Source organism: Primulina tabacum, chromosome 5, assembly GCF_025594145.1.
Source record: "Primulina tabacum isolate GXHZ01 chromosome 5, ASM2559414v2, whole genome shotgun sequence".
NCBI lineage: Eukaryota > Viridiplantae > Streptophyta > Magnoliopsida > Lamiales > Gesneriaceae > Primulina > Primulina tabacum.
This window is the reverse complement of record NC_134554.1, coordinates 1,101,638-1,114,372: the sequence shown is the minus strand read 5'-3', so window position 1 is coordinate 1,114,372 and position 12,735 is coordinate 1,101,638. Positions and strand designations below refer to the sequence as shown.

Below are 12,735 nucleotides of genomic sequence, written 5' to 3'. Positions count from 1 at the left end.
ATTTTATTAAATATAACCTAAAACTACCGTCCGGCGGCATGTTGGCGGATTTCAGCCGTGGGATCTGGTTTTGAGGTTCTGTTATTCGGATAGCCTGGAATGCTCGAGATAAAGGGCCCTCCTCCACTTCCGTGTCGGCTTTGCAAAACATTTTCTGATGGTGAAAGAAGTGATATTTGCTTGAAACTAAGAAAATACAAACTACTTATTATTCTATAAAATCCAAAACAGACCTTATTCGTTTGTCCACGATTTGCTTATATTTTTGTGGACTAGCAAACCCCACCACTAACCTCAAAGTGTAACACTTGGCCTCCTCCTACTCCATTAACTCACATAGTATTTGTATTTAATATAAACGTCATGACAAATACTAACGTCGTGATACTGGAGTTAGTTTATCATTCACGGGAATTATTTCTCTCATGTGTATCTCAAGATCATTGAATCGCAGGAGTCTCTCATATTTTAATTAAGGCAAAAATTTGTGTGAGATGGTCTCACAGATCGTATTTTGTGAGACAAATATCTTATTTGGGTCATTAATGAAAAAATATTACTTTTTATGCTAAGAGTATATAACTTTTCTTTACATGGTCTATAGTTTTATTTATGCATGGCGTCACTCTCTTGCTTCATTTTGGGTCATGTATTTAGATAAAGTTATTTAAACTGCGCTTGAGTGGGTTATTGGATTATAAATAGGGGTGAGAAAAAATATCGAAATACCGAAATACCGAAAAACCGTATCGAAAAAATATCGAACTTACCGAAAAAATCGGTATACCGAAAATTTCGGTACGGTATACCGCACATTCGGTGTCGGTACGGTACCGGTATGAACTTTTTTCATACCGAAAATTCGGTATACCGAATGTGCGGTATACCGAATTTCCGGTATCGGTATCGGTATCGGTATGAAAAAATTTCATACCGATATTTTCGATACGGTATACGGTACTGTAGTTCGATACGGTATACCGTACCGTACCCACCCCTAATTATAAATTCAGAAATATGCATTATTGGGTCTCATGGGCTTGCTAAAATGCAATATAATAATTGACCCTTTTTTAATTTTCTATTTATATTATGAATCAAAGCACAGTTTCAATTGAAGTTGTCAAAATGTAAATCATAAAAAATTTCAATATATTTGCTAACTCTATTTGTATCATGACTTATTTTTCCGATTCGGTTAGGTCACAAGTAATATCTTCTATGTAATCGTTATTCCAATATGAGCTCGTGCTCGTGTGTCAATATTGAGCAAGCATAAATTGCTAAGCCTAATATCTAATTCCATTTATGCAATAGTAGAAGCCCCAATAACATCTCTTGTGGTTTACACGGTTTTATTGTGTGTACAATTTTGGGATTGGTATTATTTTTATTCTTTTTTACAACGATGATGGAATCTGCAATCGTTACTTTTCGATACTCATTGGATAAATCAAAAGATTAATGCAGTAATCTATAAATCACGGTAGTTAAGTAAATTACATTTGACAAATCTTGTGCGATAGATTTGTTTAAAAAAGTATTGGTAAAAAAGTAATCCAACAGCTTATCTATTTTAACAACTTGAACACCCTTAAAAACAGGTTGATTAAATTTTTTTCTCCACGATATTGTGAAAATAGCTACGGAAGGAAACAAAAGCTCTCGACTCAAATTTTATAAAGCGAAATAAAAAAATAAATCAATTTTAAGTTTTGAACGATTATCGACTTTAATTGTGTTTTAGTTATCAAGATATGCTATTTTATGACATCTTTTTGTGATGGGGCATCTCTACATTTGAGAGGGTCTTGTTCCTCGTTCGGTTGAACCATGACTCATTCGGTTTATCACTAGAAGAAGATGTTTATTTTCCCAAATATATATATATATATATATATATATATATATATTAAATTTAAAAGGACCATGTAAAATAATTTTGAATTATTATTTTAAAGTACCAGCACGCGTACGTTGTCTTCCTTAGAAACGTCAACGCGCATTAGCTTGCCAGAATCTTCAACACGGAATTTCCGTCTCAGAATCCGAAAGAAATGAACCAGTAGCTTCGTCTCCACAAAGAATCTCGCTAATTCCAGAAGCACCGCTCTCTTTTATACAAACCCAATAACCCATCAAAATTCTCATCACAAATCCACTATTCCGTTTAATCAACTTCATCATCCATTCGACTCACAAACCCAATTCTTGTTTTTTCCTTTTTCTTGGTGGGAAAAAAGGTTCAGAAATATTCGATCGAGCGATTTCTTGAAGGGGAAAACATGTGCTTTGTTTTTGTTTGCGACGAGGACGAGAGGGTGGTAGGCAGGCAGGCAGCGCCGGGTGCTTGCCCGTACTGCGGCGGCATAGTGCAAGCTATGGACGTGCAGAGCCAGTGGCGGTTGTGCTTCGTGCCGCTTTATTTCAAGACCAAGCGCAGATTCTACTGCTCCATCTGCTCTAGGCGATTGGTTAACCTGTAAGGGTAACCACTGACCACCCCTATGAATAGCAATACTCGTTGGTAATAATTTGTGTGTATAAATAATACTCGAATGTCGATACTTGTTTTACATATTGAATCGATCAGAAATTGATGTATTTTCTAAAGACTGGGTTGATGTTGATGTTGATGTTAATGTTGTCGGCTTTCTTTTTTGGTGTATTGTATGTGTCCAACGTTTCTGGTCATACATACTTTTGCGAGTAGGAGCAATAAAATGAATTCTGATCTATAAAAACTTCACATACCTGATAATACATCATATTATGACATGATTCCAGGTTTATTTTCTCTTACATCCGGGCACCATGGTAGTGATGAATGCTTTTCTTTAATTGTATTCTTTTGATTGAATCATAAGAACAAGATACAGAGTTACAGACAAAAGCTTATACCATCTCCGATAGTTTGCATCTAAGAAGAGCATCGCCATCGATTGTTGTTAAAGCAACATAAATGGCACTTGAACGGGTGTCATTTACATAGTTTAAGCTTCTTGAAAATTGAGGAAACAAAGGATTTAGGGTAGGGTTTTTTTGCAAGACATGTGGGAATGTTCTCAGGCTGCTCCAGCCACAGCTTATGAGCGACACCACCGGCTTCTAGCTTCTCCGATAAATTTTGAATTTGTGCTCCGCCCTTCACCTCAAGAGTTACACTCATCACAGTTAAAAAAGCAGTCAGCACATTGTACTGTATTAGACTATACAAGTGCTAGTTATCTATCTCTAAAATTTATCATGAAGCTTCTTGCAATAGCTTAATTTCACTTTGTTTGGCGGAGGGAGACACTAAGGGACATCAATGTTTGCTCTCCCTTGCACCATCTTTCATACTTGTTCGACTGGCAGGGATGTGTGTTTAATTCCAGACTTCAGTCTCCAATAAAAAAAATCTGCTTTACCTAGAAATAAAAAAATATGCTTTACTAAGCAGGCTTAGTTTTTTGTTCTTGTAAGCGTTTCTTTCAACACAAAACACAAAGTATAAGCAAATTGCCATATACAGTAATTGTCGATATTCACATCGTCGTTATCATCTATATAATTTTTATAAATGGAGAGGCTTCTATATTAACAAATTTTAAAATTATTTAAATTTATTCTTTAAGATAACAAATATAACAATTATTTCTAAATTTTCTATTTCCCTTTCATTGCAGTTTTATCCATTAATTACAATTTTAATTTCCCATATTCCTCATGTATTTATTTTGATATACTTAGTGATTTAAATCATATGATATATATGTTATATCTTTAGGACAAAATCGTATAAATTATAGATAATTTTCACATAAAAAAATAAATGAACGAATGATTAATTATTCTCACAAATCAATTAATGAGCTCGTACTCCCATGCCTCTATTAAATTAAATCATGTCTCTTGAATAGTTTTCGATCATGTGGTACAAATTAGTCATATGCATAAATCTGAATGAACATGATAAATATGGTCTTATATTTGTACATGTATAAATAATCTATTTCAATTTATTAAGTTTTTCAAAATCAAAATTAAAACAAATCAAACCGAAAGGTATGTTTCAATTTCGATTTCAACTTCCTTTGTCTTCGTTTTTATTCTAATCAAATGCTTCAAAATGCAATCCACATCACATAGTCGAAGTATCAATTGTGAAGATAATAATAACATAATATTTAGTTTGCATTAAACTAATTCATTTAAATCTAAGATATCGATGTAAGATCTAAAAAGATGTGCGAAGTTCGATTTTCCAATCAAGCTGCAAAAACCAAAGTACTTTTCAAAACCAAACTTTACAAATGATGCAGTCTCATAATGTTTTGCTCTCCGTAGTTACAGTTTCAGATTAGTTTTGCGCGCACAAATCTCACTTCACTAACATATGTACAGGTAAGAGTCGCCAGATATTGTCTAATGCCAAGAAAGACAAGAAGCCAACGTTAAGTTTCTTGATTACAAGTCAACTGTATCAAATTCTACCTCTTTTATAGTATGATATGATTGGTATGTTTCCTGTTTCTCTTCCTATACCTCGCCGAAGCTATAGAATCTGCATAACGATTTAAACAAGAACAAGTAAATAGCATTTCATTTCAGGGGTTTGGCTAGTTGAATATTTGTTACAGATTTACGCAGTAATCAAGTAAATGAGAAGATCATACATGGTTCGTTTATTCTTCATCGTCTTCTGTTGGTGCTATTGAATTACTCGAAGTTGCTTCAACATCTTCATCTCCTGTCAGATCAAATACATTATTCGAAATCTCATGCTAAAGTAATTCCCCCCGCTCCCCAAACCTAAAAACAGTGGCAGCGTCTTTGCTTATTGTCACCCCAGTTAATAGGCATTTGATATTATTACCTAATTCTTCATCTTCTGAGATTTGCATAGCCACATGAGCATCCAGAGGATGATTTTCTGGATCACTACTGGAAATAGAAGCTTGATATCCGCTCTCTTCTGATTCAGATGGAATAGAGGCTGTAGAGTTGGTCTTTTCGGATGACACGCTCAAGACTGGGGCAGCTTCCACTGGATTAGGCTGAACTGCCCGTGCTGCAGAATGTACAGGAGCAGAATAAGAGGAAATTGGAGCCTTAGCCAAGCCACGGCGAATAGAGCGCACATTGCCTGGCAGTTGATATTTTCTTGCTCTGTATTTTCTAATCACATAATCGGCCGCAGCTTTTAAACGAACAACATTTTGAGAACGAGCAGCGTCATTGAGTGAGGAACCCTCAGTAGAAGCACCCATGTGGGACCCAGCACCAATAGCAGCAGCTTTGGCAGAATCTGCAATAGAAGTATGTTTCATTGGAGGCTTTTTTTAACTGCTCGTCAGGTTGTGATGCAGGTGCATTAAAAGGTTAAATCTGAGGTTCTGTACTTTCTGGTGATTTTTCAAGAAAAGAAATATGTGAGAAGTTTAAAAGGTTGGATCTGGGGTTCTGTACCTTGTGGTGGTGTTTCAAGAAGAAAAGAATCTGAGGCATTATGCGCTTTTAGGGGTTAACTAAACATAGAAATAGAGACAAGAGAGATTACCGGTATTGATCTCGTTCGCCACATTTAAAGTGTTGTCCATTGGCAGAGATCCATGAGCCGCAGCCAGTTTGGGTTCAGAAAGTTGTGAACTGGATCCTTCGTTTGAGCTGTGCAGCTTTTTCGTAAGCTTTGTCCACCTCTGAAATTGTTCATTTCATTAATCAAATATAAACTATTACAAAGCAATATGAAGGATTAAATTGGACCACAGTAACCTAATCAATACCCAGACACAATAAACACTAGCGGTCCATCAGCTATGGCTTTAATCAATATCCAGACATGCTAAAAAATAGTGGTACACAATATCTATCAACCATGGCTTATGTAGGGTAATGCCAGATGACTTGGATCGAATGTCACGAAAGTAAATGAAAACCTCGTTACATCAGAAACAAGTAATCTGTTCTCAAACTCCAGTTTAGGGGAAACTATCTGTAGACTGCACATTGCAACGCATACAAAGTACAGGAGAAAAAAACATGAAGCCTTTTTCCGACCATATTCATTCACAGTTCCTGTGCAGAACACAGCTATCAGCCATCACAATCTTCATTTTATTCCCCAAAGGAGAAGTACACTAGGTTCATATGCAACAAGGGGCAGCCTCTGTTGACCCACCTCTGAACATACAAAATAAGATATTAATAATTTGTTGCGCGACTGACATGTTAATTGCAAATGGTAACAAAGCAAACAGTGTGATGGGAAAAGATAAACGTTTTGGTAGATGAAGAACCTTAGATAGCTCTGATGCACTTCTACCATTCTCGAAATCTCCTTCAGCAATATTTGCCCAATCTGGCTCACCATATTTTTGCACAGAAGCAGTGAGCTTCATGTCCTCTTCTTTGGACCAATCCCTTCTACTGGGAGTCAAACCACCAGTTAATTTTTGTACAGAAACAGGAATGATAACATTATGCCCCTGAATAGCATCCGCGAGAAGTGAACTATCAGAAGAAGCAGTGGATGCCTTGCTGCTTCGTACATTAATAGCCAATGGAGCATCAATAGTTGAGTCAGCAGGAGGATTTGAATTATTTGAACCAGAAGCAATTAACACCTGCAAAAGACCATATAATTTCTCGTTGGACAAACATAAGGCATTAGTATTGACAAGCAGTCAAAAAGAAATCACGTGTTACTTATCAAGACAAAATAACTTCTCCCACGGAAAAAGAGGAATCCAGTTTATGTTAGTAACAAGTAAAACAAAAAAGGAACACCGTGATTAGGAAAGACATGAAACGGAACATATTATTTTTTATAAAAAAAAAAAAGACCAAGATCCATGCGTACACATGTCAGATCCATCCACATTTAATCTAATTTTCCTACTTCTTGCACATAAAAATTCATAATGGTTCGTCTCGAAATAATTATCACCACTCCCTATGTCTTCACAAAATCAAGTCAACACGGATTATCTTTATCCATACAGTTCCAGAACAATTATGTCGCTATCTATAATGCACCGGCATACTTTAACACACGCTTCAGCCAGAGCAGATTCTTCATTGGTTGCAGCCGGAGAAGCTTTCATATCGAATTCTAGATCACTGTCGTCATCCTATAATCAGAAGACAAAAGTGTTGGTACAACTAAATCCCAAATAAGTAAGATAGGGTCGGTATTTTGAACTATTCACGTTACTACAGTAGATATCATGCGGAAAAGAATTCTTGCCATAGGTTCTGCATCACTGTCAATTTGATCTTCTAGCATATTCCCATACGCAAGATGACGCCACAGCATTTGATACTCCCTCGCACTGGAAATTCCAGTCGCCGTGTTCTTCACCAACTCATCCCAATCAATTTTGTCTCCGGCAACTCGCTCCACCTCTTGAAGCAGTGTCAGAAGCGTCTCCACAGAGTACCTAAAAGAACGAATAGGTAAAAAACCGTAAAATTCATCTTTCATTTGGAAATTCAATATCATTCTGAAAAAAATGAAAAGTTACCGTTCAAGAAGCGCGGCGGCATCTTCTTCCGTGATAGATCCTTTCTTCGGACTCTTTGATTCGTCAGCCATTGTTTGATCGAAGATATTTTGAGTTAGGGTAATGTGGGGACGATTTGATCAGGAAATTGGCCAAAACCGCTCTTGTGTAAGGACGTACAGAGAGAGAGAGAGAGAGAGAGAGAGAGAGAGAGAGAGAGAGTGGAATGAGAGGGAAATGAGACAGTTGAAGGGTTTATATATATATATATATATATATACACGTTTCTGTTTTTCTGTTGGTTGCGGTGATCAAGTTACGATGAAGTGCAACTGATCAATCTAATTTTATAATTATTTAATAAAATAATAATAATAAAACTAAAAATACACAATAATTTAAATATCATTTATCATTTTTAAAAAATATTTGTCAATCTATTACATAATACTAACACCATATACTAACCGAATGAAATTATAGAGAAATTTGATGTTTCCTTAAAACATTTTTCATTTTATCAAATTTTATTTATGTTATTTAATTTCTAAATTATTATATCACCTCTAATATATATAAAAAAAACTATTATAAAAATATTTTCAGATTTTTATATTAATATAATCTCTAAAATATTATTTAACTTAAACAAAATTAATGTATATGTACGCATCACATACCGTAAGACGTTATTATTAAATTATTCGTAGGACCAATGATTATAGAAGAACTGATTCTAAATCAATGGGGATAAATTCCTTATAAATATATTACAGTGTATTATTTCAAGTTGAAGTTCATTAGTGAAGTTCGAATCATGAATTTATACTTAATAGTCAATACTTCATTCAATAATGTGAATTTCTAAATTAAATAATTTATATATTTTTTCATACTATTGGGGAAAAAAAAAAAACTCCAGCCTGTGGTTTAATACTTTACTTCACTTGGAATATGGACTTTGTTATCGAAGTAAACGAATACAAAAATAAACAGATTAAAGACATTGTTAACTAAAGATTTTTTAAGTGCTTTATTCAAAAAATAAACCATTATATTTGACACAACCAGAGAAAAATCACATAAAAATGAAGAGGATGTTAATTGAGAGACACTCTTATTTTTAACTGTTCTATATAATTTTTCTTAATAACTGAATCATCTTCTCTTATTTCAAACTGTTCTAAATAATTTTCATAACTCCTCTGCCCGTATATAATTTTCTTGAACTTCTTAACCCACCAATGCCGTAAATGAAATCGAGTCATTTCACAAACTTTTCGTTTTATAATTAAACTCGAATATATTTAATTCGAATCGAGCCTTAAATTTTTACATGCTAAAAAATAATAATTAAAAAATTCAAAAAAAAACCACATAAATGCCCCCAATAAATGCCAAATAACCCTCCACAGAGCCAATCCAACAACACGGTAATCTCTTTTTTCAGAAGACCGATGAAAAAAGCACTTTTATTCGGACAACAGATATCAAAATCAAGAAAGCATGATCATAGTATTTAACACAGTTCCAATGAGGCTTTTGTTCTGAACTCTTACAGTTAATGTACTCTTCTACCTGTTCTTGTCCAAGAAACTTGAAAAACTTCTGAACATCACATGAGACTTGTCCCAAATAATTGGTTGCTCGAATATTACAGGGAACTTTGTGCTGCTGCTTAAATAGAGATTGAATAGAATATATGTTATGAAATAAATAGATTATAATTAAATTTAAACATATCGAAGTCATCGGGATGGAAGGTTCCTTCAAAGGGGTCTCCCGGAAGTTTAAATGACATTCACCTCATCAGAATTCTTGTTACCAACCTTTGAACGTTTCCCATATAGACTGTATAATTTTATCTGAATGGGATTTGTAGATATAGCACTCAAATTGCCAATATATACACATAGCTGTAGATCATGGACTGATTAGAATGGGTCTTCATGCACGGTTCATCCAAATAGGTGATCACTTAACGGTTGGGGGAGTTTGATACTGATCCACATCTACATTATTAAATTTCTCACTCGGCTGCTTCACTTTAAAACTGAATTGCTTCATTGGCTTTGGATGGAACAGAGATTCGAACATTTTCTCTAAAGATTGAGCCGTATATTTGGCATATTTGCTTGCACTTTGGTCTTGTTCAACCAACGGGCCATAATTCTGCATGTAGCTGCGATAAACTGGCACAATTGTCTGAATGATAACCTGGCATGTTCTTTCCCGCAAATCTTTATCTGAAATGACCCAGCTGGAATGCCTTTTATACATGTCATCAAATGCTTCGTTAAAAGCCTTTAACCTCTGTTTTACCAGGTTCCGAGCCGTTGCACGCCCACCAGAAAAAAGAATCAGACCTTCCCGGCTTAAAAGAGCTGGAAGTTTTCCCCAGCTCTCACGAAAATATGTAGTCGAATAGTACTCCTTGTACTGCTCTTGTTCTCTTAGCCAAGAATCTCCAAGAAGAGCACCAAGTTTCGTGCCTTTAAGATACTTATAGACATGCCAGTGATTGTTCATCAAGAATAAATATGATGAAACAGCGTCTTCATAACCTTTGGACCATGTTTCCAAGTTCAGTTCGATGGCCTTAACCAAATTCAGAAGCTCGTCTGTGAGGATTCTCTCTTGGAATTTTTCATGCCTCCAACTTCTTTCGATGACTAGAACTTGTGTAAGAATTGGCTTATATTCATCCCCGAGAAGCTTATTGCAGTAGTCGGTTATGAAAGTCACCACTCTTGGAATACTACAATCCGCAGGAGGTGGCGTGTGCCTTTGCAGTTCAACTTGAATCAAAAGCTCCCAGAAAATCTCAGAGGCCCCTTCTATTACCCTCTTGATTAGATCCCGAGTTAGATTTTGGATCTCCGCACAGGCTGCTCCACCAAAAAGACGATTGAAATCCAATCTTAGCTTATTTAAGGATGCAAAAATTTCCAACAATTTCAACAGTTTGATAGGATCCTTCTTACTCTCGGTGACTGTTTTACCAAAATGAAGGAACGCGAGAATTCCAGCCTGGGCAGCAATTCTTGCAAAACACGACTTCCACACATCCAATCCCATCCTCTCAAACACATCGTTGCAAAGTTTGTACTCGGATTCGAACAGGTGCTTCACGGCAAACTCCAAATGCCTACCCCACTGAGCTATATATACCTCTATGCTCGCCACATCATTGAACTCGGAGACCGATATTTCAAGGTAATCCAGATTTAGTGCTTGCAAGCTCGCACGTACATTTGAACTACGGACCTCAACATAGCTGGATATACACTTGTCAAGCCTGTTATTTAAGATCAATCTCCCCAAAATAGCCTGTAGCTTCTGGATAACAGCAACAGGCAACGGTGATGGAGCAATGCAGGCCTGTTCGTTTGCAATGGTCTGAGAGGACATAGGCAATGGAACACTATTCTCAATCAAAAGGCGCCTAAACTCATTTTCCAATCTGTCCAATGAAACTTCAAGAAGCCCCCCATCAAGATTGCCCTTTTCTTCACCTGCCTCAAGTTCCCGTAGCCTGTTAAGTGCCTTTTTTAAACCTGAAATAAATATTTCATCCGCCACCTTGTGATCCTCCAGATACTCCACGATATCAGCCAACCACTGAATCGCCATCCCACAATTCTCCCCTAAGAACCTCAATGCCTCTTCAAGCCGTTTAAGTACACCAAGATACCCCGGAAGATCATATTGGGGATCAGATAACGATTTCTCAAGCCCATGAATGGCATCAAAGACCTTAAGAACAGCAGCAGCAGGGACCACGGCTCGATTTATATGACCACCAACAGCACCAAGGGCATCTTTCTGAGCCCTAATCGGTCGAATGGCCACTTCCAAAGCAGGCAGTCTTTGGCTAATCTCATCTAATCTTGGCCCAGCTTTTTCTAAAGACAACCGCAGATCCTTGGATTTCTCTACACTGGCTTTTAGCAAGTTCCTAGCAGATACCAAATTTTCGATCCTTTTATCCATCAGGGGCCAATCAGTTCACAGACAGGTTTATCCAATTCCAAATATTCACTCGATCATATTCCGCACCGACAGTGGGAAGACTAATATTTCTCGCACCTCTTTCTCTTATTTCTCGCTCTTTAACTGGGAATCAAACGAAACAATAAAAATTAATCCGGGCTCCTGTCTAACTCAACTTCCATTCTTTTCCTTCACCAGACTCCAACAAATATTGACCTAAAAACACATAATCAACAATATACCCCACCACTTCGAGGCAAAACCGTAAAAAAACCAACTCTTTATCCTAGAAATACAACTACATCTCGCTTTCTGCTTGTTGGGCCAAAAAAAAAGTAAAAATTAGAGAAAATAATTGACAAACTCACTTGGAATCTTCACAACGGAGCGCCAATCAAGGTCGGCGCAGCTCCACACCACAGCAGAACCCGATCCAAGAATGTAATGAAGCAACCAGAATCTGTAAAGAGAGAGAGAATGAATCCTCTTAATCGAATACAGAGAAAGGCCGAGGGTTTTGGCTCACCGTCTTTGCTGTGAAAGTCCAGTCCAGTGGGGATCGTGCCAACAAAAACGTCTCGACGGTAAACTACTCTTACATTTCTAACCTTTTGTTTTCTTCTTATACTGTTTTTTTTTAAAAAAATATTAATAATGGACCTCTTCTTTTTTCTCCGCTTTTTAGTTTTGTCTTTCTCTATCCTTTTGTGTGCAATAAAATTATTAGCCGATGTGCAGTTTCTACAAACGTGGAATCATCAGATTCTAGACCATAATAATGGTCGTAAAAGAATGTAATGATTCCAGCTGTATCAAAATTTGTTTTACAATCCATGGTTTTTGTAAGTAAAGAATAGTTGAATACCGTAATTTTAATTGTTTTGGAAGACAACTAGAAATAGCGAAACTCAATAAAATCATTCATCGGTGTCAAACTAGGGCTAGAGCATAAAAAATTTATTAAAATTATCTAGAACTATCCCACCTTCTCATGATGGAAGGGGATTTCAATAATGAACGGTGGCAGTACCTCAGTACATCAAAATCAATTCCCAATCGATCCATCGTTTTAAATCACAATATCAAATCCCAGAATCGAAATGGTTCGTACCTCGAAAGAATCAATGTGCGACCGAGTGACTTTTCGTTCTATCTACACACATATTTTCATACAAAATTTATGTGTACATGATCTATAATATAATAATTAAAATTTGATTTTGCTGCGTCAATACTTGACATCCAAATTTAGGTG

The 12,735-nt window shown here is 36.2% G+C and overlaps 3 protein-coding genes across 6 annotated transcripts; 1 reads left to right on the top strand and 2 right to left on the bottom strand.

Moving 5' to 3' along the window:
• Positions 1–2,003: 2,003 nt before the first annotated feature.
• LOC142545245 (uncharacterized) lies at positions 2,004–2,668 on the top strand. The gene has a single exon (XM_075652302.1). The coding sequence runs from the start codon at positions 2,286–2,288 to the stop codon at positions 2,484–2,486; it is 201 nt and encodes a 66-aa protein (XP_075508417.1). The 5' UTR covers positions 2,004–2,285; the 3' UTR covers positions 2,487–2,668.
• A 1,086-nt stretch (positions 2,669–3,754) lies between these two features.
• On the bottom strand, positions 3,755–7,688 carry LOC142545244 (uncharacterized). 2 transcript variants are annotated; one of them, XM_075652301.1, is made up of 8 exons: positions 7,509–7,688; positions 7,232–7,424; positions 7,029–7,115; positions 6,282–6,608; positions 5,543–5,681; positions 4,859–5,290; positions 4,659–4,732; positions 3,755–4,546 (listed from the first exon to the last, which is right to left on the bottom strand). In XM_075652301.1, exons 1-7 carry the CDS (start codon positions 7,577–7,579, stop codon positions 4,668–4,670), a joined length of 1,314 nt encoding a protein of 437 aa, XP_075508416.1. In that variant the 5' UTR covers positions 7,580–7,688; the 3' UTR covers positions 3,755–4,546; positions 4,659–4,667. The 2 variants fall into 2 exon arrangements, with proteins under 2 accessions (XP_075508416.1, XP_075508415.1); XM_075652300.1 differs by having other exon boundaries at positions 3,755–5,290.
• Positions 7,689–8,945: 1,257 nt separating this feature from the next.
• LOC142545243 (exocyst complex component EXO70A1-like) lies at positions 8,946–12,184 on the bottom strand. Of its 3 annotated transcripts, none has more exons than XM_075652298.1 (3): positions 12,007–12,184; positions 11,849–11,940; positions 8,946–11,696 (listed from the first exon to the last, which is right to left on the bottom strand). In XM_075652298.1, the coding sequence occupies exon 3, from the start codon at positions 11,478–11,480 to the stop codon at positions 9,462–9,464; it is 2,019 nt and encodes a 672-aa protein (XP_075508413.1). In that variant the 5' UTR covers positions 11,481–11,696; positions 11,849–11,940; positions 12,007–12,184; the 3' UTR covers positions 8,946–9,461. The 3 variants fall into 3 exon arrangements, with proteins under 3 accessions (XP_075508413.1, XP_075508414.1, XP_075508412.1); XM_075652299.1 differs by having other exon boundaries at positions 8,946–11,603; XM_075652297.1 differs by having other exon boundaries at positions 11,849–12,184.
• Positions 12,185–12,735: the final 551 nt, after the last annotated feature.